Source organism: Pseudophryne corroboree, chromosome 2 (genome assembly GCF_028390025.1).
Source record: "Pseudophryne corroboree isolate aPseCor3 chromosome 2, aPseCor3.hap2, whole genome shotgun sequence".
NCBI classification, from domain to species: Eukaryota; Metazoa; Chordata; class Amphibia; order Anura; family Myobatrachidae; genus Pseudophryne; species Pseudophryne corroboree.
The window spans coordinates 926,082,834-926,105,605 of NC_086445.1; the positions used below are offsets into that span (position 1 = coordinate 926,082,834).

The 22,772-nt window shown below is 47.9% G+C and overlaps 1 protein-coding gene across 4 annotated transcripts in view; it reads left to right on the forward strand.

Moving 5' to 3' along the window:
• Window positions 1-22,559, forward strand: part of LOC135050066 (uncharacterized) — a 72,031-nt gene extending 49,472 nt beyond the window's left edge. For 2 of the 4 annotated variants that reach the window (XM_063956185.1, XM_063956186.1), the window contains 6 exons: window positions 9,833-10,265; window positions 10,577-10,596; window positions 10,696-11,446; window positions 11,531-11,902; window positions 19,322-19,343; window positions 20,645-21,052. In XM_063956185.1, coding sequence (XP_063812255.1) covers window positions 10,133-10,265; window positions 10,577-10,596; window positions 10,696-11,446; window positions 11,531-11,733 — 1,107 coding nt within the window. In that variant the 5' untranslated portion in view covers window positions 9,833-10,132 and the 3' untranslated portion in view covers window positions 11,734-11,902; window positions 19,322-19,343; window positions 20,645-21,052. Of the gene's footprint in view, window positions 1-9,832; window positions 10,266-10,576; window positions 10,597-10,695; window positions 11,447-11,530; window positions 11,903-16,562; window positions 19,344-20,644; window positions 21,254-22,382 lie in introns of those variants that run through there. The other 2 variants (XR_010241538.1, XM_063956187.1) reach the window with 2 other exon arrangements.
• Window positions 22,560-22,772: the final 213 nt, after the last annotated feature.

Sequence of the window (22,772 nt, forward strand, 5' to 3'; positions counted from 1 at the left end):
TGAGGTTATCGAGGGTCTCAGGAGCGGGATACTGGAGGAGACTGTCTTTTATAGATTCCGATAAGCCGAGGCGAAACTGACTGCGCAGGGCTGGGTCATTCCAGCCACAGTCGTTCGACCAACGGCGAAACTCCGTACAATAATTCTCTGCGGGATTCCTACCCTGTCTAAGAGCACGCAACTGACTTTCTGCGGACGCCTCTCTATCAGGGTCGTCATACAATAGCCCTAAAGATTTTAAAAAGGCGTCTACAGACGATAAGGCCGGATCGTCTGTCTTTAAACCAAAAGCCCAGGTCTGAGGATCCCCCTGAAGTAGAGAAATAATAATCCCAACCCGCTGAGCCTCTGTACCTGAGGTAACTGGTCTTAAACGAAAATACAGTTTGCAAGATTCTTTAAAATTAAAAAACTGTTTTCTATCCCCAGAAAAACGGTCAGGCAGATGCATTTTTGGTTCAGGGATGACCCTCGGGGAAGTCCGTAACAGATCTTCCTGTGACCTCACCCGGAGGGACAGATCCTGAACCATCTGAGTAAGTTCCTGAATCTGACTAACAAGAAGCTGGCCAGGGTTTGGCCCAACACCGGTGGGATTCATAAGGCCGACAAAAATCTCCCAACTAAAAAGTGAAAAAATTTACTGTAAGTTAAATCTTTTCTTTTGTAGGCCGGTGATAATGTTATGATTCCTGTACTCCAGACCGGAGGAGATCTTATGGCAGGGATCTGAGTACAGGAAAATAAGCTGGTTGTGGGAGCTGGATAGCCTAGTAACCCCTGGCGCCCTAACTCCGTTGTCTCGCCCGTGTTATCAGAAATCCCCTGCGAGACTATGGTTGCTTGAGCCCATGGCAGCCGCGTTCGAAGGGCGGATTATGTCTGCCCAACCCCGATGCCCCCGCAGGTCTTAATGGGAGACAAGGGGAAGTCCGAGACAGGGTGATAACAAGGGGCCCTCTGACTAAGCAACCAGGCCAGGGGTTACAAGCTAACTAACTAAATCAAAAGGTATGTGCGGACTAGCCGCCAGGAAAAAGGACAACCAAGGATCCACTGATCCGACACTCCTATCCGGCACCGCCGGACACCAGAGTGGATCTGTGGAAGCGGAATCCTCCGCAAAGCTCCAGAACACAATTAAACAAAATAATAAACAGAAGCGGACAAGCCGCAACACACGGCTGCGCCGCGACTCACGAACACCACCAGATGTTAAAGGTGCTCGGTCAGACTCCAGGAACAGATGGTAACTTCCGAGTACAGGATCTCTGAGGACAGGAACAACCGAAAAGACCGGGACTGGGAACTCTCTGCAGCAGACACAGGCAAACAGGAAGCTATCACCGGCGTCTGTAAGAAGTCCTGAGGGTGCCTTTATTCAGGCACCCTCCAATCAGGATCCAGACAGGACAATCAAATAGAAATGCCGTGCAGCTTGCATGCTGCATGGCCAGCACATAATCAGGGTAATGAGAATAGACCCAGCAACGGGGAACGCGGCTGAACGTGGCGTCCCCGTTGCTAAGGTCAGAGCGGCTCCGTGCGCCCGGCGTCTTAGCGTTGCCAGGGAGCCGGCGGCTGAACGCGCACGGCGTCCCTGGTTGCTAGGCGCCGGGCCGCACGGCCGAGCGGACCCCGGCGCCTAACACCCCAGGAATGCCAATAGTCCTGCAGGCCATGTCACTGGCAATTCTGATGATTCCTCTCCTGCCTGGGATTCCTCCGATGCATCCTTGCGTGTAACGCCTACTGCTGCTGGTGCTGCTGTTGTTGCTGCTGGGAGTCGATGGTCATCCCAGAGGGGAAGTCGTAAGCCCACTTGTACTACTTCCAGTAAGCAATTGACTGTTCAACAGTCCTTTGCGAGGAAGATGAAATATCACAGCAGTCATCCTGCTGCAAAGCGGATAACTGAGGCCTTGACAACTATGTTGGTGTTAGACGTGCGTCCGGTATCCGCCGTTAGTTCACAGGGAACTAGACAATTTATTGAGGCAGTGTGCCCCCGTTACCAAATACCATCTAGGTTCCACTTCTCTAGGCAGGCGATACCGAGAATGTACACGGACGTCAGAAAAAGACTCACCAGTGTCCTAAAAAATGCAGTTGTACCCAATGTCCACTTAACCACGGACATGTGGACAAGTGGAGCAGGGCAGGGTCAGGACTATATGACTGTGACAGCCCACTGGGTAGATGTATGGACTCCCGCCGCAAGAACAGCAGCGGTGGCACCAGTAGCAGCATCTCGCAAACGCCAACTCTTTCCTAGGCAGGCTACGCTTTGTATCACCGGTTTCCAGAATACGCACACAGCTGAAAACCTCTTACGGCAACTGAGGAAGATCATCGCGGAATGGCTTACCCCAATTGGACTCTCCTGTGGATTTGTGGCATCGGACAACGCCAGCAATATTGTGTGTGCATTAAATATGGGCAAATTCCAGCACGTCCCATGTTTTGCACATACCTTGAATTTGGTGGTGCAGAATTTTTTTAAAAACGACAGGGGCGTGCAAGAGATGCTGTCGGTGGCCAGAAGAATTGCGGGACACTTTCGGCGTACAGGCACCACGTACAGAAGACTGGAGCACCACCAAAAACTACTGAACCTGCCCTGCCATCATCTGAAGCAAGAAGTGGTAACGAGGTGGAATTCAACCCTCTATATGCTTCAGAGGTTGGAGGAGCAGCAAAAGGCCATTCAAGCCTATACAATTGAGCACGATATAGGAGGTGGAATGCACCTGTCTCAAGCGCAGTGGAGAATGATTTCAACGTTGTGCAAGGTTCTGATGCCCTTTGAACTTGCCACACGTGAAGTCAGTTCAGACACTGCCAGCCTGAGTCAGGTCATTCCCCTCATCAGGCTTTTGCAGAAGAAGCTGGAGACATTGAAGGAGGAGCTGACACGGAGCGATTCCGCTAGGCATGTGGGACTTGTGGATGGAGCCCTTAATTCGCTTAACAAGGATTCACGGGTGGTCAATCTGTTGAAATCAGAGCACTACATTTTGGCCACGTGCTCGATCCTAGATTTAAAGCCTACCTTGGATCTCTCTTTCCGGCAGACACAAGTCTGCTGGGGTTGAAAGACCTGCTGGTGAGAAAATTGTCAAGTCAAGCGGAACGCGACCTGTCAACATCTCCTCCTTCACATTCTCCCGCAACTGGGGGTGCGAGGAAAAGGCTCAGAACTCCGAGCCCACCCGCTGGCGGTGATGCAGGGCAGTCTGGAGCGACTGCTGATGCTGACATCTGGTCCGGACTGAAGGACCTGACAACGATTACGGACATGTCGTCTACTGTCACTGCATATGATTCTCTCCCCATTGAAAGAATGGTGGAGGATTATATGAGTGACCGCATCCAAGTAGGCACGTCACACAGTCCGTACTTATACTGGCAGGAAAAAGAGGCAATTTGGAGGCCCTTGCACAAACTGGCTTTATTCTACCTAAGTTGCCCTCCCACAAGTGTGTACTCCGAAAGAGTGTTTAGTGCCGCCGCTCACCTTGTCAGCAATCGGCGTACGAGGTTACATCCAGAAAATGTGGAGAAGATGATGTTCATTAAAATGAATTATAATCAATTCCTCCGCGGAGACATTGACCAGCAGCAATTGCCTCCACAAAGTACACAGGGAGCTGAGATGGTGGATTCCAGTGGGGACGAATTGATAATCTGTGAGGAGGGGGATGTACACGGTGATATATCGGAGGATGATGATGAGGTGGACATCTTGCCTCTGTAGAGCCAGTTTGTGCAAGGAGAGATTAATTGCTTCTTTTTTGGGGGGGGTCCAAACCAACCCGTCATATCAGTCACAGTCGTGTGGCAGACCCTGTCACTGAAATGATGGGTTGGTTAAAGTGTGCATGTCCTGTTTTGTTTATACAACATAAGGGTGGGTGGGAGGGCCCAAGGACAATTCCATCTTGCACCTCTTTTTTCTTTTATTTTTCTTTGCGTCATGTGCTGTTTGGGGAGGGTTTTTTGGAAGGGCCATCCTGCGTGACACTGCAGTGCCACTCCTAGATGGGCCCGGTGTTTGTGTCGGCCACTAGGGTCGCTTATCTTACTCACACAGTCAGCTACCTCATTGCGCCTCTTTTTTTCTTTGCGTCATGTGCTGTTTGGGGAGGGTTTTTTGGAAGGGACATCCTGCGTGACACTGCAGTGCCACTCCTAGATGGGCCCGGTGTTTGTGTCGGCCACTAGGGTCGCTTATCTTACTTACACAGCTACCTCATTGCGCCTCTTTTTTTCTTTGCGTCATGTGCTGTTTGGGGAGGGTTTTTTGGAAGGGACATCCTGCGTGACACTGCAGTGCCACTCCTAGATGGGCCCGGTGTTTGTGTCGGCCACTAGGGTCGCTTATCTTACTCACACAGCGACCTCGGTGCAAATTTTAGGACTAAAAATAATATTGTGAGGTGTGAGGTATTCAGAATAGACTGAAAATGAGTGGAAATTATGGTTTTTGAGGTTAATAATACTTTGGGATCAAAATGACCCCCAAATTCTATGATTTAAGCTGTTTTTTAGGGTTTTTTGAAAAAAACACCCGAATCCAAAACACACCCGAATCCGACAAAAAAATTTGGTGAGGTTTTGCCAAAACGCGGTCGAACCCAAAACACGGCCGCGGAACCGAACCCAAAACCAAAACACAAAACCCGAAAAATTTCCGGCGCTCATCTCTAGCCACTACTCCTCATTCTCCTCTTCATCAGCATTAAGTGGTACCCATGGGAAGGGACTCCAACCAAGCACTACTTTGGGCTACCATCCTTTATAAAGTGTCAAAGTCGAAAAATATTCCAGTACATACACCACGTACTAACAACACACATGCCCGCTGCACGTGCACTTGTTCCGCCGTGCATGCACATATCCGCAATTTGCGTATGATCGCTCCCGTGGTCCTGCGCGTGGTATGGGTATTTACGGTGGAGTTTGTGAGCGCATAGAGAGTTATCAAAACAATACATATTTAACCCAAATAGTGCACATTATACACATAGCCCCCCTGCACCACATCAGCAAGTATCAACAGTTTAAATGATTCCAGGACTAAGGGATTCGCCTTTGCATGATAGGAAGGGACAGACTAAGGTTATAAGGTGATGTCTAGTATCCAGCTGTAGGATATTTTAAGGGTAACATTCCGGTGTTGGTTAGAGGAAGATCGCATGTTCCTGCGTATAGTTATGTGCAGAAGTAGAAAACAGATATAAACTGTATTTACTGTATATTATGTATGCGGCGGGAATCCAGAGGAGACCACCCACAAGAGCAGTTGAGAAAGACATCGCCCACCTTTTCAAATCAACCTATGACCTCTCCTGTAATGTAAAGATACATCTCTGTGTCCAATGGACAAAGGGATTACAGTATCCATTGTATTGTTATTGGAAGTAGTGTATAAAAAGCCTGTTGCTGCCTGGCCGGTCAGAAGACTCTTAACGCTATCTACCTGATGAGCGGAGGACTGGACCAGGTTGCGCAAGCGAATATTCTCACGTATGTACATTGACTGTAGCCATTTACTCTGTTGTATTTTGTAGTGTATAAATTGTATTGTTATCCTCTTCCAGATATATGCGCTGAGGTTTCGGAGCCCAGTGTTTAAACTACAAATCGGTGTTGTGTCCTCTTTTCCCTGCTAGGGTTTAAAGCATATTACATTACCAAACTGTATAAGGTTTAAGAGTGTATTGATAAGGTGTGTATGCGCTGCGGGTACTTTGTACCGTCAGCGCTGCATAAGGTTTAAAGTGTAACATCTTTGCAGTGCTTTGCTGCATAAGGTTTAGAGTGTAATAATATCATTGCATTGCATTACGAATAAGGTTTAAAGTATATCAAAAGTGTGTGCGCGCTGTGTGTATTTTGTACCCCCAGGGCGGCGTTTGTACGCTAAGTCCGTACAAGGGCCCTCATTCCGAGTTGTTCGCTAAGAGTCATCGCATCGCAAATTTACGAAATGTAAGTATCTGCGCATGCGCAAATGCGTGATTACGCATGCGCGAGTACATACGTACGACAACTGTGCAAAATTACTTAGAAAAAAAAAAGCCGTAACTGGCAACCGAAAACGAGGAGTGGCGTGGGCGTTGCGGAGGCGCGACTTCGCAATGCTCCGACATGGGCGTGAAAGTGGGCGTACAGTGTGGGAGTATGCAACTCGCAATGGGCGTGTTTTTAGCAAATAAACATTGTCGCTGTTAAAACTAACATAGGAAACCGTAGCAACATTCACGCAGCAGCAGAGTAGGTCTGCAGTTACTCTACATTTGCGAAGTACTGGTACAAGTGTGTATGCAGTAATTAGCAGTTAATTGGATATCACATTCATCAGATGTCCAATTACTTGTTAATTAATGAGCAGATGAAAGTTACCAACCAGCAATTGTCTGAACACACATTACATGTTTAGTCTACTCACATAGAAATCTCACACACTGCCAAATAAGGGTTTTTGTTTTTTTGGAAATTGTTGTGTAAGCCTTTTTAAAACTTGTTTTAATGTGTGTAAGACTCCCAAATACAAGCAAATGAAAATTTTTGTGAAAGTGTTTGAAATCTGCATAATTGTTTAAAAATAAACCAACACCAACATAATGCAGCATACACTTTAATTTAGCCTTAAAAGTCACAATAATATTTGATTATAATATCTGACAATGTTTGAAATGATGTCCTGTTGACCCTAGATATTTATAAAAAGCGTCGTGTCTGTTTACTTAATATGGACATTAAAGTGTGGTGCAAAGCATACCTTTTTTTTTGTTTTTTTCAATTTTTAAGGAGAATTAGCAGATTGGTCTACAAGTGTCTATATGCTGACCTAATCTTTCTGGAACTGCATTACCTGGAAGAAACTGCTCAAATTTTTGAAATATATTTTTTATTACTATATAATTTTTTGACAACATTTAAACATGGCTCCACATGAGTCGCACAGGCAGAGATGGACCAAGCAGCAAGCAGATGGCACTGACAATCATTAGATAGCAGAACTCAGTACTCTGCAAAAGTCTGCTTCTGCCAAAAGTATATATTTAAAGCATAAATAAAACATGACACACCCTGCCACACACACATTTTAAACCAAATGAGAAAGAATTAGGATCCACCACACAAACACAACAATACATAGCACACTAGTAAGAGGAAGATGGCTCTGGTGTTTATACACATAAACTCACAGGCTACAATACATCCAAACAGAAAAAATACATTTCACTAAGAGGGAGTTATCCATTCTGGTCACACAAGCCAACTCCAAAAATACAGAGAGGCAACATCAAAAACATGGGTGCTGCCCATCTGGAGAGACATCATTTTCTTCTTTTTCTCCCCGCCTGAGGCTGTTCTTCTTTGGAAGGTCTGCGGAGCGACCTTCGTTGGGCCTGCCCAGTGGGCTGTTCTTCCTGGGCAGGGGCAGGGGAGGGAGCCGATGTGGGTGGCTCTCTGCCACTGTGGGCAAGGGAGACAGCGATGGCCTGGAGCCCTTGCAAGATGTTATTTGCAAGGGTTTGGAATGAGGAGGCAAGTTGTTCTTGGCCCTGCCTGATCTCTGCCAGACCTTGGCAGAGTTGAGCAACACCTTGCTCAACACAGGTTCCGTGCTCAGTGAGCCGGACAGCTATCTGGCTTACCTCCCGGATGACCCCGTCTTGAAACCGATTTAGGCTCTCACCATACCTAGCGATTTCAAGCAGGATCTCCGGGATAGCAGAGGGTTGGGTGGGGGGGCCAGTAGGAACCTGCAGAGGTGGGATTTGTTGGCCCACACTGCCAGACTCACTAGGTCCCTCCACCTCAGCCTCAACCACATAACCGGCCTGTGACTCAAACTGTTCACCCCCCTGTGCTGTGTTTTGTGGCAAGCAAATAGAAGAATGTGTGGGAAAAAAGTAGGATACAAAATTAGTTTATTATTATAAATACTGTCAAAATTACAGACAAATAAATGTGTAAACTTACCTTCCAAGTCATGTCCCGTCAGGATCTCAGGCAGGTCCGTGTCCATATGAGACACCCCTTGGCCCTCCTCATAACTGACACAGGGCATCGCCATCTCCTCCAAGTCAGTATACTCCACAGCGACAGGTGCTCCTCCACCTGTAGCCCTTGAGGCATTCCACTCCGCAGCCCTCTTTGCCTTCAGGCGGGATTTGAAGTCGGCCCACCTACATATGTATTGTGAAAGAGGGACAAAGTAGAGTCTTATTATTTGTCTAAGCTAATATATAGGACACGTGTTCTGCTTGTGTTTGCTAGACATAACATCACATGCAGGGGCGGATTGGGAACAAAAAACGGCCCTGGAAAAATTTGTACTAGTGGCCCCACATGGGCAGCATCAGGGGTTTAAGGTCTAGCCATGGGCCATGGCAGCAGCACCCTACCCCCATGACTTTCCAGATAGTGGGCATGTCCAGCATCAAGGGGGAAGTTAAAAATAAATAAAATTAAATATTATTAGCACATTATATGATACACATTCAGAATTTAGGAAACTATATAATTCTTTAGAAAGATATATTTTCTTGCTTATTACACCAACCGTATCCCAATCACTATTCACTCAGTCTTATATGTCAGCCAAGCAGGCAGACAGAGCATACACTAGATCATCTGCAATCACAGGCTAAGTGGCAAAGTCATTTTCACATATGCAAATTATTTAGCATCTTATTCATTATGTCTATAAAAAGGACCACATGTCCTCAAACAGAACAGGCCCTGTGGATGCACCGGCCCACCGGGAATCTTCCCTGTAAACACTATGGCCAACCCGCATCTGATCACATGTAACTACATTTTTTAGTCAACTTAGCACAGAAAAAGGACTGTCAATATGCACTTACCGTCGTCTCACTTCCTGTGATGTTCTGACGACAGAGCCAACTTCATTCACAGATTTGGTGATGTCTCTCCAGATTCGTTCTTTTGAAGCAGCCCCCATGTTTTTTGGCCCTCTATGGATTTTGGACATGGCCTGCGTGACCAAGACACGCAACTCCCTCTTAGTGAATGCAGGCTGTCTTTTCTTCCGTCTGGAGGTAGCCTGTGAGGTTTCTTGTTGTTCATCACCATCTTCCTCCTCACTAGCAGCTTCTGTCTGTTGTGTTTGTGTGGCTAAAGCCAATTCTCCCTCAGTTTGGTCACTTTGTGTGTGTGGCAGAGTATCCCCAGTCAATTGTTGTGGTTCAGAAGCAGACATTTGCAGAGTACTAGGTCCTGCCTCTTCAACATCCGCAGAGGCGTATTCCAGCATGCGCCGTTGGCAATCTATGCGTCTTTTCCGCAATGCCATCTCCTGCTCTGCAATGCGGTCCATCTCTGCAGCGATTTGCTCACGAGAAGCCATGTTTGTGATGACGTGTGTACGCCGAGGTGTGTGCTTATATACCTACGTGCGAATCGTTAATTCACACAGCTGTACACTGTTATTCTGGTTAATGATTGCACTGCTTATTTAAGGGCCTACTTTGCACGCTGTGAGTGTAGGTAGTTTGGAGTTTCAGTTGTTTGTTGGCTTGTGCGTGAAGGTGCTTGTGGAATTTGCAGAGTGAGTAATTGTCAAGCATACCTTTGTCATTTTGTTTGCGTTTTGAATCTAGACAGTGTTGCATTTGTTATGCGTTTTTTCGTTTGTGAGTATTCTTGATTCTTTTTTTTTTTTTTTTTGTTAAAAATTTTTCTTAAAAATTTATTGTTTTAAATATTTTAAAAACATAACTATTTTGCTAGTCCATTTGTGAAAATAAACCTGTGCTTCTTTGTTTTGACTGTCATTTGTGTTCTCTTGTAGGTGTTTGCTTTTGGGAGAAATATCCCTGGTTTCATTTATTTTCTGGGTGTGCTACTGAACACCAAGTCTTTCTTTTTTTTGGAGCAGGTAAGTGCCCTTGGCCTGTGTTGGTGCCTGTTTAGTTTTAATGGTCTGTATGCTGTTTTTTGACTGTCATTTGTGTTCTCTTGTAGGTGTTTGCTTTTGGGAGAAATATCCCTGGTTTCATTTATTTTCTGGGTGTGCTACTGAACACCAAGTCTTTCTTTTTTTTGGAGCAGGTAAGTGCCCTTGGCCTGTGTTGGTGCCTGTTTAGTTTTAATGGTCTGTATGCTGTTTTTTGACTGTCATTTGTGTTCTCTTGTAGGTGTTTGCTTTTGGGAGAAATATCCCTGGTTTCATTTATTTTCTGGGTGTGCTACTGAACACCAAGTCTTTCCTTTTTTTGGAGCAGGTAAGTGCCCTTGGCCTGTGTTTTGGTTTGCTGTTTGTGTTTCTTAAAAGTGTGGTGATTCTGTTTGTTTTCCATTTTGTCTAAAATAGAATTTTTGTTTCCCAGGATTGATCTGCAAAGTAGTGTTTGTGTTTCCTGGACTAGCTACTAAATGTTTTTTTTTATTTTTTTTTTGTTTTTTTAATTGGTGTTTGTGATGTATTTGATGCTCAGAAATGTTTAATTTTGTTTTTTTTTTATTTGTAAAAATAACATATTTTTTTAATTTTTCTTTTTATTAATTTCACATTTTGGCCATGAATTCAACACAGAAAAAATGTACGCTCCTGCAGTAAGTTTCCCCAACATTTTTTACAACATTTATTGTTTGAATATTTTTTATAAGTTGTTTTTGTATTTTTCACCTCGTTTTTTTTCTTTTTCAAAAAAGTGTGTTATGTCAATATTTATTGCTGCAGAAGCCCTACCTCCCCAACCCACGCCAGCACTCCCACCCCAACCGCCAGCCCCACAACCACAGCCGGCTCCTCATCAACCAAGGCAACGGAGGCGTGCTAGGCCACCAATTTTCCGAACCCGTGTCCTACTTTTTGGTATGCCAGATGATGTGGTGGTGCGTAGATACAGGCTGCCACCACATCTAATCCTAGACACTCTCTCCATAATAGAGAGTGATCTGGAGTCTGAAATTCGGTATCCTACAGCAATACCACCATTGACACAATTCCTTGCAGTGTTACATTTTTTGGCTACAGCCTCATATCAGCATGTTGTGGGAGACCTGGTTGGCATGTCGCAGGGCCAGTTCAGTAAGGTCCTGCGGCGTGTCTGCCAGGCTTTCCTAAAGCGGGTGAAGCAATTCATTGATATGCCTTTGGATGTTGGTGCCCTAGATGTGGTGAAGCGGCAATTTGAGGAAGGTGGTAGTCGCTTCCCACATGTTATTGGGGTTGTGGATGGCACACATGTTGCTATTCAGCCACCAAGACATAATGAAGAAATTTATAGAAACAGGAAACTGTTTCATTCTCTGAATGTAATGGTTGTTTGTGGGCCATCCCTCCAGATCCTTTCCCTGAATGCAAAATTTACTGGAAGTTCACATGATGCATATGTCATTAGACAATCAGGGATATGGCAGAGATTAAGATCAAGTCAACGAGCAGACATGTGGTTATTGGGTGAGTTGTTGCTCAAATATTTTTTTCTAAAAAAAGTAACTTGACAAATTTAATATTTCAAAATTTTGGCTTTTCTTCCAACAGGAGACCGTGGATATCCTTGCACCCCCTGGCTCATGACTCCTTACCGTAATCCCAGGCCAGGACCACAGATGGCATTTAACTCCGCGCTTACTGCCACTAGGCAGCTGGTGGAGCGCACAATTGGTGTCCTTAAAGGGCGGTTTCGTGTGCTCCACCGCACTGGTGGCGACATCATGTATTCGCCGAGATGGCAAGTAAAATAGTGGTCCTGTGCGCAATACTACATAATATCGCGGTAAGGAGTAGTGTAGAGCTTCCTCAGGCAGAGGAATTGCCTGATGAGGAGCCAGGGGTTGTTCGACATTTCGGTGGGGGGAGTGTTACACGGAGGGGGAGCCAAGTGAGGGCAAGGATTGTTGCCGAATATTTCAGGTATAGTGTTTTTTTTTTTTTTTGAAATTCTTTATTTATACGTGGTCAGATACATAAAGAGGGCATTCTAGGAATACAAGGGACAGATGGCCAACATAGCCAGTGTCCAAAATGGACCACAATTTTTCAAATGAGTAACAGGGTTAGTTGGTGTGGGAAAAACAGTCAAGTTCAAACATGGGGATCAGGGGGGGGGGGAGGAGAAGAGAAACAGGGGGGGGGAATAACCACATTTGTAACCGTACATAATATAAGTCTTAAGAGCAGCAAGATCATAACAGGGGGGGGGGGGAACGGAGGAGAGACGAAGACAGAGAGGGTAATAGGGGGAAGAGATAATTGAGAAGGTTAAGAGATGAGATGAGGAGGGATATCAGGGGGAGAAGGGAGTGGGTGCCCATGGGTCTACGGGAGGGGCGGGAGCGGGTGGAGGGAGCCAGCTAACCACGTTCAGCGGTGAGCCAGGGAGCCCAGACCTGCTCGAAGACGTGGCCCCGGTCGTGGAGGTAATAGGTTATCTTTTCCATTGAGGCGATGTGCCAGATTTTAGCTTTGAGGGATAGTAGGGAGGGTGGTAAGGGGTTCTTCCAGTTGAGGGCGATCAGTGATTTAGCTGCGGCCAGAATGTGTGAGGTTAGCTTTTGGGAGAATTTATTGAGGTGTGGGGAGGGGAGACACAGTAAGGAGACCCAAGGGTCCTTCATTACAGGGGGTTCTAGAAGTGAGTTGAGGAGGGAGTGGACCAGATCCCAGAAGGGGACGATAACCGGGCAGGTCCACCATATGTGGAGCATAGTACCTCTATCCCCACAGTTCCTCCAGCAGGCTGAAGAGGAGGACGGGAAAAATTTGTTAAGACGGTCGGGGGTATAGTACCAGCGGTAATAAACTTTGTAGGCCGTTTCCTTAAAGGCGGTGGCAATAGAGCTTTTAGCAATGCCTAGTCTCATGTCCTCCCAATCCTGAGTTTCAGGTGGGGGCCCGAGGTCCCGTTCCCATGCAACTTCATGGGGCCGGGATAGGGGCAGGGAAAAATCCAGTAGGAGAGAGTAAAGTTGGGAGATTATGCCTTTGGAGGAATGAGAGTTGACACATAGGGATTCAAAGGGAGTAAGGGCACAGAGTAAGGCGGTGGAAGGGAGGGAAGTTAAAAAGTGGCGTATTTGTAAGAATTGAAAGGGATTGAGTGGTTGTGAGGGGATTTTCTGCTGGAGGTCCGGGAGGGACAGCCATTGGCCTCGGTCGGCAAAGTCAATTGGGAATTTAAGGCCTAGGGTTATCCACGTCCGGGATCTCGTAGCTGAGAGTCCGGAGGGAAACATGGGGTTCTGCCAGATGGGGGTTAAGGGTGAGGGTGTGGTGGTGAGACCCCACTTCAGAGAGAGGGTGTCCCAGGTTTTGAGGTTGAATTTGATGGTGGGAAGAAGATTAGAGGTTGGGGGTCGAGAGGAGTCCCCATAGGGGGGTCAGATCTGGGATGCCAATGAAGGCTGCTTCGATGTCCAGCCAGGAAACCGATCCTGGAGGAGCGTAGGAAGTGACAATGTGGGATAAGTGGGAGGCGAGGTAGTATAATTTGACATCGGGAAGTCCTCTGCCTCCCATGGAGGTTGCTCTTTTCAGAGTGTTGGCAGCAATGCGGGGAGGTCTGTGGTTCCAAATAAAGCGTATAAGGGCCCGTTGGATATTGCGGAGGAAGGGAGCCGGGACCGCCACAGGGAGAGTCTGGAAAAGGTAGAGCCATTTGGGGATTATGGTCATTTTAACTGCTATGATCCTGCCCAGCCACGAGATGAAGAGACTGTTCCAAGAGGTCAGGTCGGCTAGTGTGTTGGTAAGAAGGGGTGGGAAGTTTTCCCGGAAGAGGGAGTCGTAGCGCGGGGTTAGGTATATCCCTAGGTATTTTATCTTTGTGGGGTGCCATTTGAGTTTAAAATTGGTGCGAAGGGACTCAGCCTGGTGTTGGGGGATATGTAGCATCATGGCCTCAGATTTGGAGTAGTTGATCTTGTAGCCTGAAATAAGGCTATAGGCTTGTAGAACCGAAAATAGGTTTGGGAGTGAAATAAGGGGCTGAGTGAGGGAGAGTAGGATGTCATCTGCGAAGAGGGAGATTTTGGGATCTGTGGGGCCTACCTTTATTCCGTGTATATCCGGATGTGCTCTAATTTGGGAGGCAAGGGGTTCTATAATAAGGGCAAATATTAGGGGGGAGAGGGGGCAGCCCTGACGTGTGCCATTGGAAATGCTAAGTGGGGCGGATGGGGTACCATTGATAAGGACGGTGGCAGAGGGGGTGGAATATAATGCTAGGATGCTAGTGAGGAAGCCACCGGACAGGCCATAGGCCTCCAAGGTGGGTTTCAAGAAGTCCCAGGAGATCCGGTCAAATGCTTTTTCGGCATCTAAGGAAAGCATGATAGTGGGGCATCTCCTGGAGTTAGAGATATGTATAAGGTCAATGGCACGTCTGGTGTTGTCTCTTGCCTGGCGGCCCGGGATAAAGCCTACTTGGTCGTAGTGGACAAGGGAAGGGAGGTATGGGTTAAGACGGTTGGCCAGGATCTTAGCAAAGATTTTCAAGTCTAGGTTCAGGAGAGATATGGGGCGATAGCTTGCGCAATTAAGGGGGTCCTTGCCTTCCTTGGGGATCACCACAATTCTAGCCTCTAGCATCTCAGGGGGAAAAGGGTCGCCTTGGACAATCCCATTGAAGAGAGAGTGTAGGTGGGGGGAGAGAAGGGCAGAGAATTTCTTGTAGTAGAGAGCGGTGAACCCATCTGGGCCCGGAGATTTGCCTATTTTTTGCATGAGTATAGTCTGGGTGATTTCTTCCACCGTAATCTCACCGTTGAGAAGGTCCAAGGCGTCCGGGGGTAGTCTGGGTAGTTTAGAAGCAGAGAGAAAGTGGGAGATAAGGTCGGATCGAGGTTGGGGGGAAGAGCCCGGTGGAGGGGGCGGAAGGTTGTATAGGTCGGTGTAGTAGGATTGGAAGGCGGCTCTAATGGCTGTGGGATCCTGAATGATTTGGTTGAGAGAGTTTCTGATAGTGACAATGTTGGTTTTGGCTATTGTGGAGCGGAGTCGGGCCGCCAGGATCTTGTCCGCCTTGTCACCCTTCTCATAAAAAGACTGGCGAAGCCACTTAAGACGCTTGGCCACCCGTGTAGTAAGAAGAAGATCGAGTTCCGCTTTAATGGTGCGAAGTTCGGACAAGACCGCCTGGTCGGGAGACGCCTTGTGTTGGGTCTCAAGTGCATGGAGTTTAATGGAGAGCCTGTTGTATTGGGAAAGGGATTGCTTTTTAGCTTTTGAGGCTAGGCTGATAAGGTGTCCTCAAAGGACAGCCTTGTGCGCCAACCAGAGGGTGGGTCTAGAAATATCGGGGGAGTCATTTAAGGTGAAATAATCAGAGATTTTGTCTTGAAGATGGGACTTTGTCTCAGGGTTGTGTAGGAGGGAGTCGTTGAGGCGCCATGTCATGGGGCGAGGATGGGAAGCCAAGCCTGCCAGGTCGCAGGAGATGGGGGCGTGGTCGGACCAGATTAGTGGGTGGATATGGGCATCACGGAGGTTGATAGCAAGATCATGACTGAGCAGGACCATATCAATGCGGGAGTAGGAGTTATGAGGGGCAGAGTAGAAGGTATAGTCGCGGGCAGAGGGGTCTTTTATCCTCCAAGAGTCGTAGAGGAGTTGGGATCGCATGAGTCGGAGGAGGGATCTAGAGCAAAGGGAGTCCGACGGGGAAGGAGTAGGGGAAGATGTAGAGCGGTCTAGCTGTGGATTGAGAACGGAGTTGAAGTCACCTGCAAGTATAAGGTCGCCCTGTCGGACTCGAGTGAGGAGATTATCTAGCCTTGTAAAGAACCGTTCCTGTCGCTGGTTAGGGGCGTAAACGTTAACCAGGGTGCATGTATTATTGTTGAGTTTACCCACTAGGACAAGGAATCGGCCGTCTTTGTCAGCATGAGAGTCTAGGAGTTCAAAAGACAGGTGGCGGGCAATTAAGATTGCTACTCCACGTTTTTTGGCTAGGTGATCGCAGGCATGAAAGGAAACGGGGAATGGTTTACATTGCAGGGTAGGGTGAGATTCGTGCACGAAGTGAGTTTCCTGTAGGAAAATCAGATCGCCTCTATGGTGTTTAAGGGAAGCAAAGAGCTTGCCTCTCTTTTGAGGGCTGTTCAAGCCCTTCACATTATGAGAGAGTACCCGGAGACCCATGGGCAGGCAGCAGTGAGGTAGGCAGATTTGAAAGGGCGGGAGTGATTGGAGGTGGAGAAGGGGGAGGGGGAGACAGATCGAAGATATATGAAATGAGAGAGAGTGTGGTCAGAGGAGGGGTGGAAGGGAAAGAGGACCGGAGGGGGTGGGGGGGTGGTTGGTCGTCTGGCAGAGGAGGCCAGGACCGGTAAAGCTGACAAGGGGAGGGAATACTAGGCGTTGGGGGAGCACCTAGGTCAGCGGTAGGGCCCGGGGCCCTGTGGGGGCGCGGCATGGGGCCCTGATCGCGAATCACGAGCCGCTCGGGAAAAGATAGGAGGCAAGCCTCCCCTGGGGGTACCTGAGGGAGAAAGCTGGAGAGAAGACAGGTAGAGAAGATAGCTGGAGCGCCCGCCCCAAGGGGCGGAGAATAGGAGGGGGGGAGGAGGGGGGAGAGTGGGTCAAGTATCTGCATGGAAACATATCAGGAGAGTAACTTTTGAGTATGTAAGCAGTTAGACATTTAAACTTCCAAACAACATAACATTTCAATAGAGGATAACAACAATGCTATTGTGAAGCAACCAAGGGATCAGGAAGTAGCGTCACGAAGAGCCTAAGGTAATGTAGCACTTCAGGTGGGGGGGGTACGACCAGAAGTGATCGTCCCAATTCAATGTGGGGTGCTGTAGCGTAGAGAGGTGAGAGTTCTCAGGGCACTGGGGGTGGAGCCTGGGGGGCCCCGGAGGACGGCACCGTGAACCACTCAGAACGAGGAGACCGAAGCGAATCCCGCCGTGTCCGTGGTGGGAGGGATGGAGAATGGACATCTTGGTCAGGAGCGGGGATGCCCAGTTTAGAGAGGAGTGTTTGGGCCTCAGATTGGTCTCTAGCTGTGAGGAGCTTTCCTTGGTGCCACACTAGGATCCGGAAAGGGAAACCCCAGCGGTACTTCACGTTGTGACGGGAGAGCAGGGAAGTGATGGGTTTGAAGTCCCTGCGTTTAGCTAAGGTTAGCGGGGATAAGTCCTGAAAAATCTGGAGTGGGGTGTTTTGGAAAGTCACAGATCCCAGCCGTCGGGCCTCCCTCATAACGGCCTCCTTCGCAGTGAAATAGTGCATTCGGAGAATGACATCTCTGGGCTGAGAAGAGTCCTGGGAGCGCGGTCGCAAGGCCCGGTGTGCTCGGTCCAGGAGGAGATGTTCCTCAGGGGTGTCGGGCGACAGGTGTGCGAAAAGACGTTTAAGGTAGAGTTCAAGATGAGACGCCTCGACCTCCTCAGGGATACCCCGAATCCTCATATTATTTCTCCTTGCTCTATTGTCTTGGTCTTTGTTCTCCTCCCGGAGGTGGGCAACATCCTGACGGAGTTGATGCAGCTCGGTCTCTGCTGTTTGTTGGAACGTTACCACCTCTTCGACTCTTCTTTCGAGTTGGTCCGTTCTGGAGCCGATATCGGCTATATCGGATTTCAGGGAGTGTAGAGCTTGGACTGAGGACTTAATGTCCCGCATCTCCTTAAGGAGGGAGAGGAAGTCCTTGCGGGTGAGGGGTGTGAGATCGTCATCTTCGGCCTCCGATTCGGAGGGGCCCCGAGAGGGGCCGGGATTGTTGGGCCTGTTCGTGGCTGGGGTGCCTTTTTTGGTCAGAAATGGTGTGAGATCGGACCCCTGGGATTTTTTGTTACCCCTGGTCATTTTGGGGGCGTAGGGGGTAGGTGGAAAGCAGGGTGAGGAATGGGGGTGGCGTTCCAGTTGTGAGGCTCAGGGCCAGGGAAGGTGACTCGGGGGCTTTAAGGGGACATTACGGTGTGGACATCAGCCGAGCCCGGCAGATGGAGCCCGCTCAGGGAGGCCCGCGGGAGGAGAGGGAGGGCACCCCGGCCCGGACTGGAGGGTGAGAATCCGAAGTCGCAGGAGAGGGGGTCCCGGAGACTATCTCCACCGCTCGGGGACCACAGGGACGTGTCCCGGGCACGGACCAGCCGGCGATCGGGGCAGCCCCGCGGCGGGGACCTGGTGGGGGAGAGGACCGCGGGCTGATGTGTAAGCGACTCCCAGGCGGGTTCCCGTGGAGGCCTCAGTGGGGTTTAGGTGGATGGAGGCAGAAGGGACCGCGGTCCCGGAGACTTACCAGACGGCCGCCGCTGGAGCGGGTTGCAGAGAGCCGGAGGTTGAGGGTGGTCCGAGCCGGCACCTCTCGAAAGAGCGTGTATGGGCTTCCAGGTGAGTAGCAGGAGTGGGGGAGATCCCCTCAGCCTCAGTTTGATTAAGGTCGCAGGAGGGGGGGGGATGGAGCTGCGTCCAACCCCTCGAGCGTGGCTGGGCCGTCGGCCGTCTGCGGGTGCTGTGGGGTATGGTGCAGGATGAGGGACTGCAGCGGTGAGCAAGGGTCGGTGAAAGCGGCTCACCTCTGCGCAGACGGGCTCTCCAGGCCGCAGGTCCTCCGCTTCTCCGCCCGGGTCCCGAGGTCCAAGATGGCCGCCGCCGTCAGGGCTCCGTGCCTCTCGCAGCCGCGTCCGCCCGGATTCTTCCCCCTCCCGCAGCACCGCCGATCTCCGGTGCCAGGTAAGGGAGGTCCGGGTGTTTAAAGCAGGGATGGGGGTCCCGTGAGGGCACTCCGGGGGCTCCAAGGGCGGACGCCCTCCGCGACGGGTATCGCCGGAAATCGAGGCCCCGGCTTCAGGTGGGTGCGTAGGCCGCAGTCCGCAGAAGCCAGTATACCGGCTTCCCGACTCCGCAGCACAGGTCCACCGGTGTGAGGGGGTCCCGGAGGGGTAGTAGATGGTTTGGTGGGTTGAAAAAGTGGTCTGGGGAGGGAAACAGAGGGATAATTTCCTCAGGGAGTAGAGAGCTCCCTGTTTGTGCAGCCACTCTGATCGGCCTCCAGGCCACGCCCCCCAGGTATAGTGTTTTGATATTTTCTAGTTTTAAAAATTTAAAAACACAGTATGCTTATGTTTTTTTAACAATGATGACATTTTGTATGATATTGTAAAGTGATTGTGTAAGACTTTTGTTGTGTTGGAATGGGTAATTTTTGTTGGCGTCAAATTCCGCAAACACGTTAAGTTTACAATGTTTAGTTAGAAAACCAAATAATGTAATGTTGCTAAATAGTGTCCTTATTTGTTTTATATCCTCAAATCCTGATTATGTAAACAAACACACAAACAAATGATACTCAATGTTTCCCACTTTGTGACTGTCCAGCTGAATGATCACACGAACTGTGGTGAGTACACAGATCTGTATAGTAATTTTAAATAAACTGTGTCTCTGTGTCTGTGTTTTTTTTTTTATTTTGTTTATGATAAATATTTGCTTCTGCGAATGCGTATTTCCGCTCGTGCGAAATAACACTCTGCTCTTCACAGCATTGCAAAGATCAATAAAGTTATTAGAAATGACAACATAGATTTTGGACCAATCACATGCTAACAGACACTATAAATATATGCCCAAATAAGGAAAACGCCATTGCCATGATGCGTGCAGCACCGTTCACCAGGCGGGAGCTCCGCGTGCTGGTTGCGGTGATGGACCGCCGCGTAGGCCGCGTTGGGCGCTTCATCCCCAATCGGGTGAAGCGCGAGGCCTACGCGGAGGTCCGCCGCCTGCTGCGGACTCGCGTCCGCAGCAGGCGGACAATCATACAACTTGAGAGGAGGTGGAGTGATCTCCGCAGGAGGACTCCCGATCTGTTGGCGGAGATCCGCCAGCAAATCCGAACTATGCATACACGAAGTAAGTTACATTACATAAGATTATTAGCATAAATTGTGCTAATGGGGGAAATTCCAAGTTGTTTGCAGCAGGAATTTAGTGAACAATTGGGCTAAACCATGTGCACTGCAGGGGAAGCATATGTAACATGTGCAGAGAGAGTAAGATTTGGGCGGGGTGTGTTCAATCTGCAAAATAATTTGCAGTGTTAAAATAAAGCAGCCTGTATTTACCCTGCACAGAATAAAATAAGCCACCCAAATCTAACTCTCTCTGCACATGTTATATCTGCCTCCCCTGCAGTGCACATGGTTTTGGCCAATTGCAAACTATATTCCTGCTGTAATCCCCTTGGAATTACCCACAATTTACACTAAGTGGTAGGCTAATTGCAACCTTGAGTGTCCTTTTTTGGAAAATAGGACAGTGTGTGTGGTTAGGGCAAACAGTACTGACTGTAGCAAACTGTCACCAAACAAGTGCATGTTTTCAAGAAATAAGAACCAGCCAGGAAACTGTACACAAATACTTGATCAGTGCTGGCTATATAATAAGGTGCCTTGAATAGTGATCTGGTGATGTTGCCTAGACCAATCACTATGACTCAATGGACTAGATTAAGGAATGAGCTTCAAAGTAAAAGTTTGGACTCATTTTGTTTGCTGTGGCCAACATGAAGAGGATCTTAACATGTTTGCTTTTCAATTTTTAAAAACACTGAATTTTACATGGAACAGAACATTGATAATTCAAATTGTTTACTATGTAATTTCTCATGTAAACTAAATGTTGTCAATAATATCATTATAGGACAACAACAACGGCACAACTCTCCGCCCCCTTCCCCTTCCCAGTCCCCCTCCCCTTCTCACTCCCCCTCCCCTTCACAGTCCCCCTCCCCTTCTCACTCCCCCTCCCCTTCACAGTCCCCCTCCCCTTCCCAGTCCCACTCAGCTTCCCAGTCCCCCTCAGCTTCCCAGTCCCCCTCATCTTCCCAGTCCCCCTCATCTTCCCAGTCCCCATCAGCTTCCCAGTCCCCCTCAGCTTCCCTGGCCCACTCCACTTTCCACTCCCCTTCTCACCACACCTCTCCATCTCTTTCTGGGACCCCTTCTCCTCCTTCCCATACCCCTTCTCCTTCAACTTCTACATCACCATCTCAACCCCCCTCACCCTCTATTGCATTAACTTTCTCTCCGCCCCCCTCGCCCTCTCAATCAGACCCCCCCTCTGAAATTGCAGTACAAATCCAGCCTCCTTCCCCCATCCAGCCTCCTTCCCCAATCCCTCCTCCTTCCCCAATCCCTCCTCCTTCCCCCATCCAGCCGCCTTCCCCCATCCAGCCAACATCCCCACCCAGTGAATGGGCAGAGGAAGCCCCTGAAGACAGTTCAGGGAGTCTTCATGTTGCCGTGGAAAGTAAGTTTTTTAAAAAATTTTTACAAATGATTACCCACTTACACTTACAATGACAAAACATGCAGTGTTGTACTGTTTGAATTCTTGGGCCAAGGACAAATATTTGTGTTTTTCTTCATGGTGTACATGTTGCCTTTACATATTTGTGAGTGTCATTATATGTACAGTGTGTATGTGTGCAATGTTTTGTGTGTCCACTCTAGGTTGACACTCATTAGGTAGCCAGGGTTGCCAGGACAACAGGGTTTATATGTGTTACATTTTCTGGTAAACAGTTAGACCTGAGTGGAGTTTAGTATGTTGTTGGTCTTTTACACTTGTGCCTGTGTAGTCTTAATATTTGCACTTACAAATCACATGCTTCACTTTGTTATGCAGCCTAATGACACACTGATTTGTGGTGTGAAAGTTACATTCACAAAATGACTAATTGTTCAAGTCAAACCTGTTTGCACTTATTTAGTAAGGGCAGCTTTCAGGGAGTGTGGGAATGCTAGGATATGTTGGCCTTCTGAAGATGTTGATATGCAGTGTGATGAGGCAGGACCAAACCCCTTAAAAACTAAAAATAAAAAAAAGATGAGAATGAATGCCAACATGGTGTAACAGTGACGAAGATGGAAGTTATCTTTAACATGGGATGTCGCCCATAACAACCAATACAATTAATCTTTACAATTGGGGAACCACTTCTACAAGATAATAATCTTATTTTGGCTTGTTTGCTATGGGCGACGCTACATCTTAAAATGAACTCACATAGTAGTAAATGTAGCCCATGGTCAAGAAAACTGTAATAAGTAACAAAAAAAGACTGAGCAGGCTTGTGTGTTTTTCTGCTAATGATTGTACCATAAAACAGCCATGATGTATCAACTTTGCCATTAAGCAGGCCTGTCCAAACTGCGCAACTGCAACTGTTGAGAAACTACACATCCCAGCATGCCCTGACACAGGTTTGGCATTCCCTGGCCCCAAAACTGAGTCAACGCATGCTGGTATATGTAGTTTCACACAAGCTTGAGGGATGCAGTTTGGACCTGCCTGCATTAAAGTGTGCTTTGTGCCTTGCTTGGATAATAAGCAATGTGAGTAAGTTAGTAATGTTTATGTTATCTCTTAATTTCAGATGTTGCCGTTGGAGATCCCACATCGTTGCAGGAGATTGTTTCCAACATGAGGCTCCATCTCCAGGCCTTGTTGGGTCTTGTGGACGCAATGGAAAAATTTTGTTAATTTTGTGTTTTAAAAAAAAAAAAAAAAAAAAAAAGGATATTATCATTATTCCAGTAAAAAAAAAAAAATAAACTACTAAATTTAAATACTTCAGCGGCTCTTTATTATTTATTAATGCAATAAAGGAACAGCAGATTGCAGAACAAACATTTTTTACCTTAAACATTTCAAACATCTAACGTAAGTTATTTTAAAACACCAAATAAAACATGTTATTGGCTAAATAAACATGCAAACACCTTCATTCACATACAAAAACTCTACTTTAATAAATTCAGAAAAC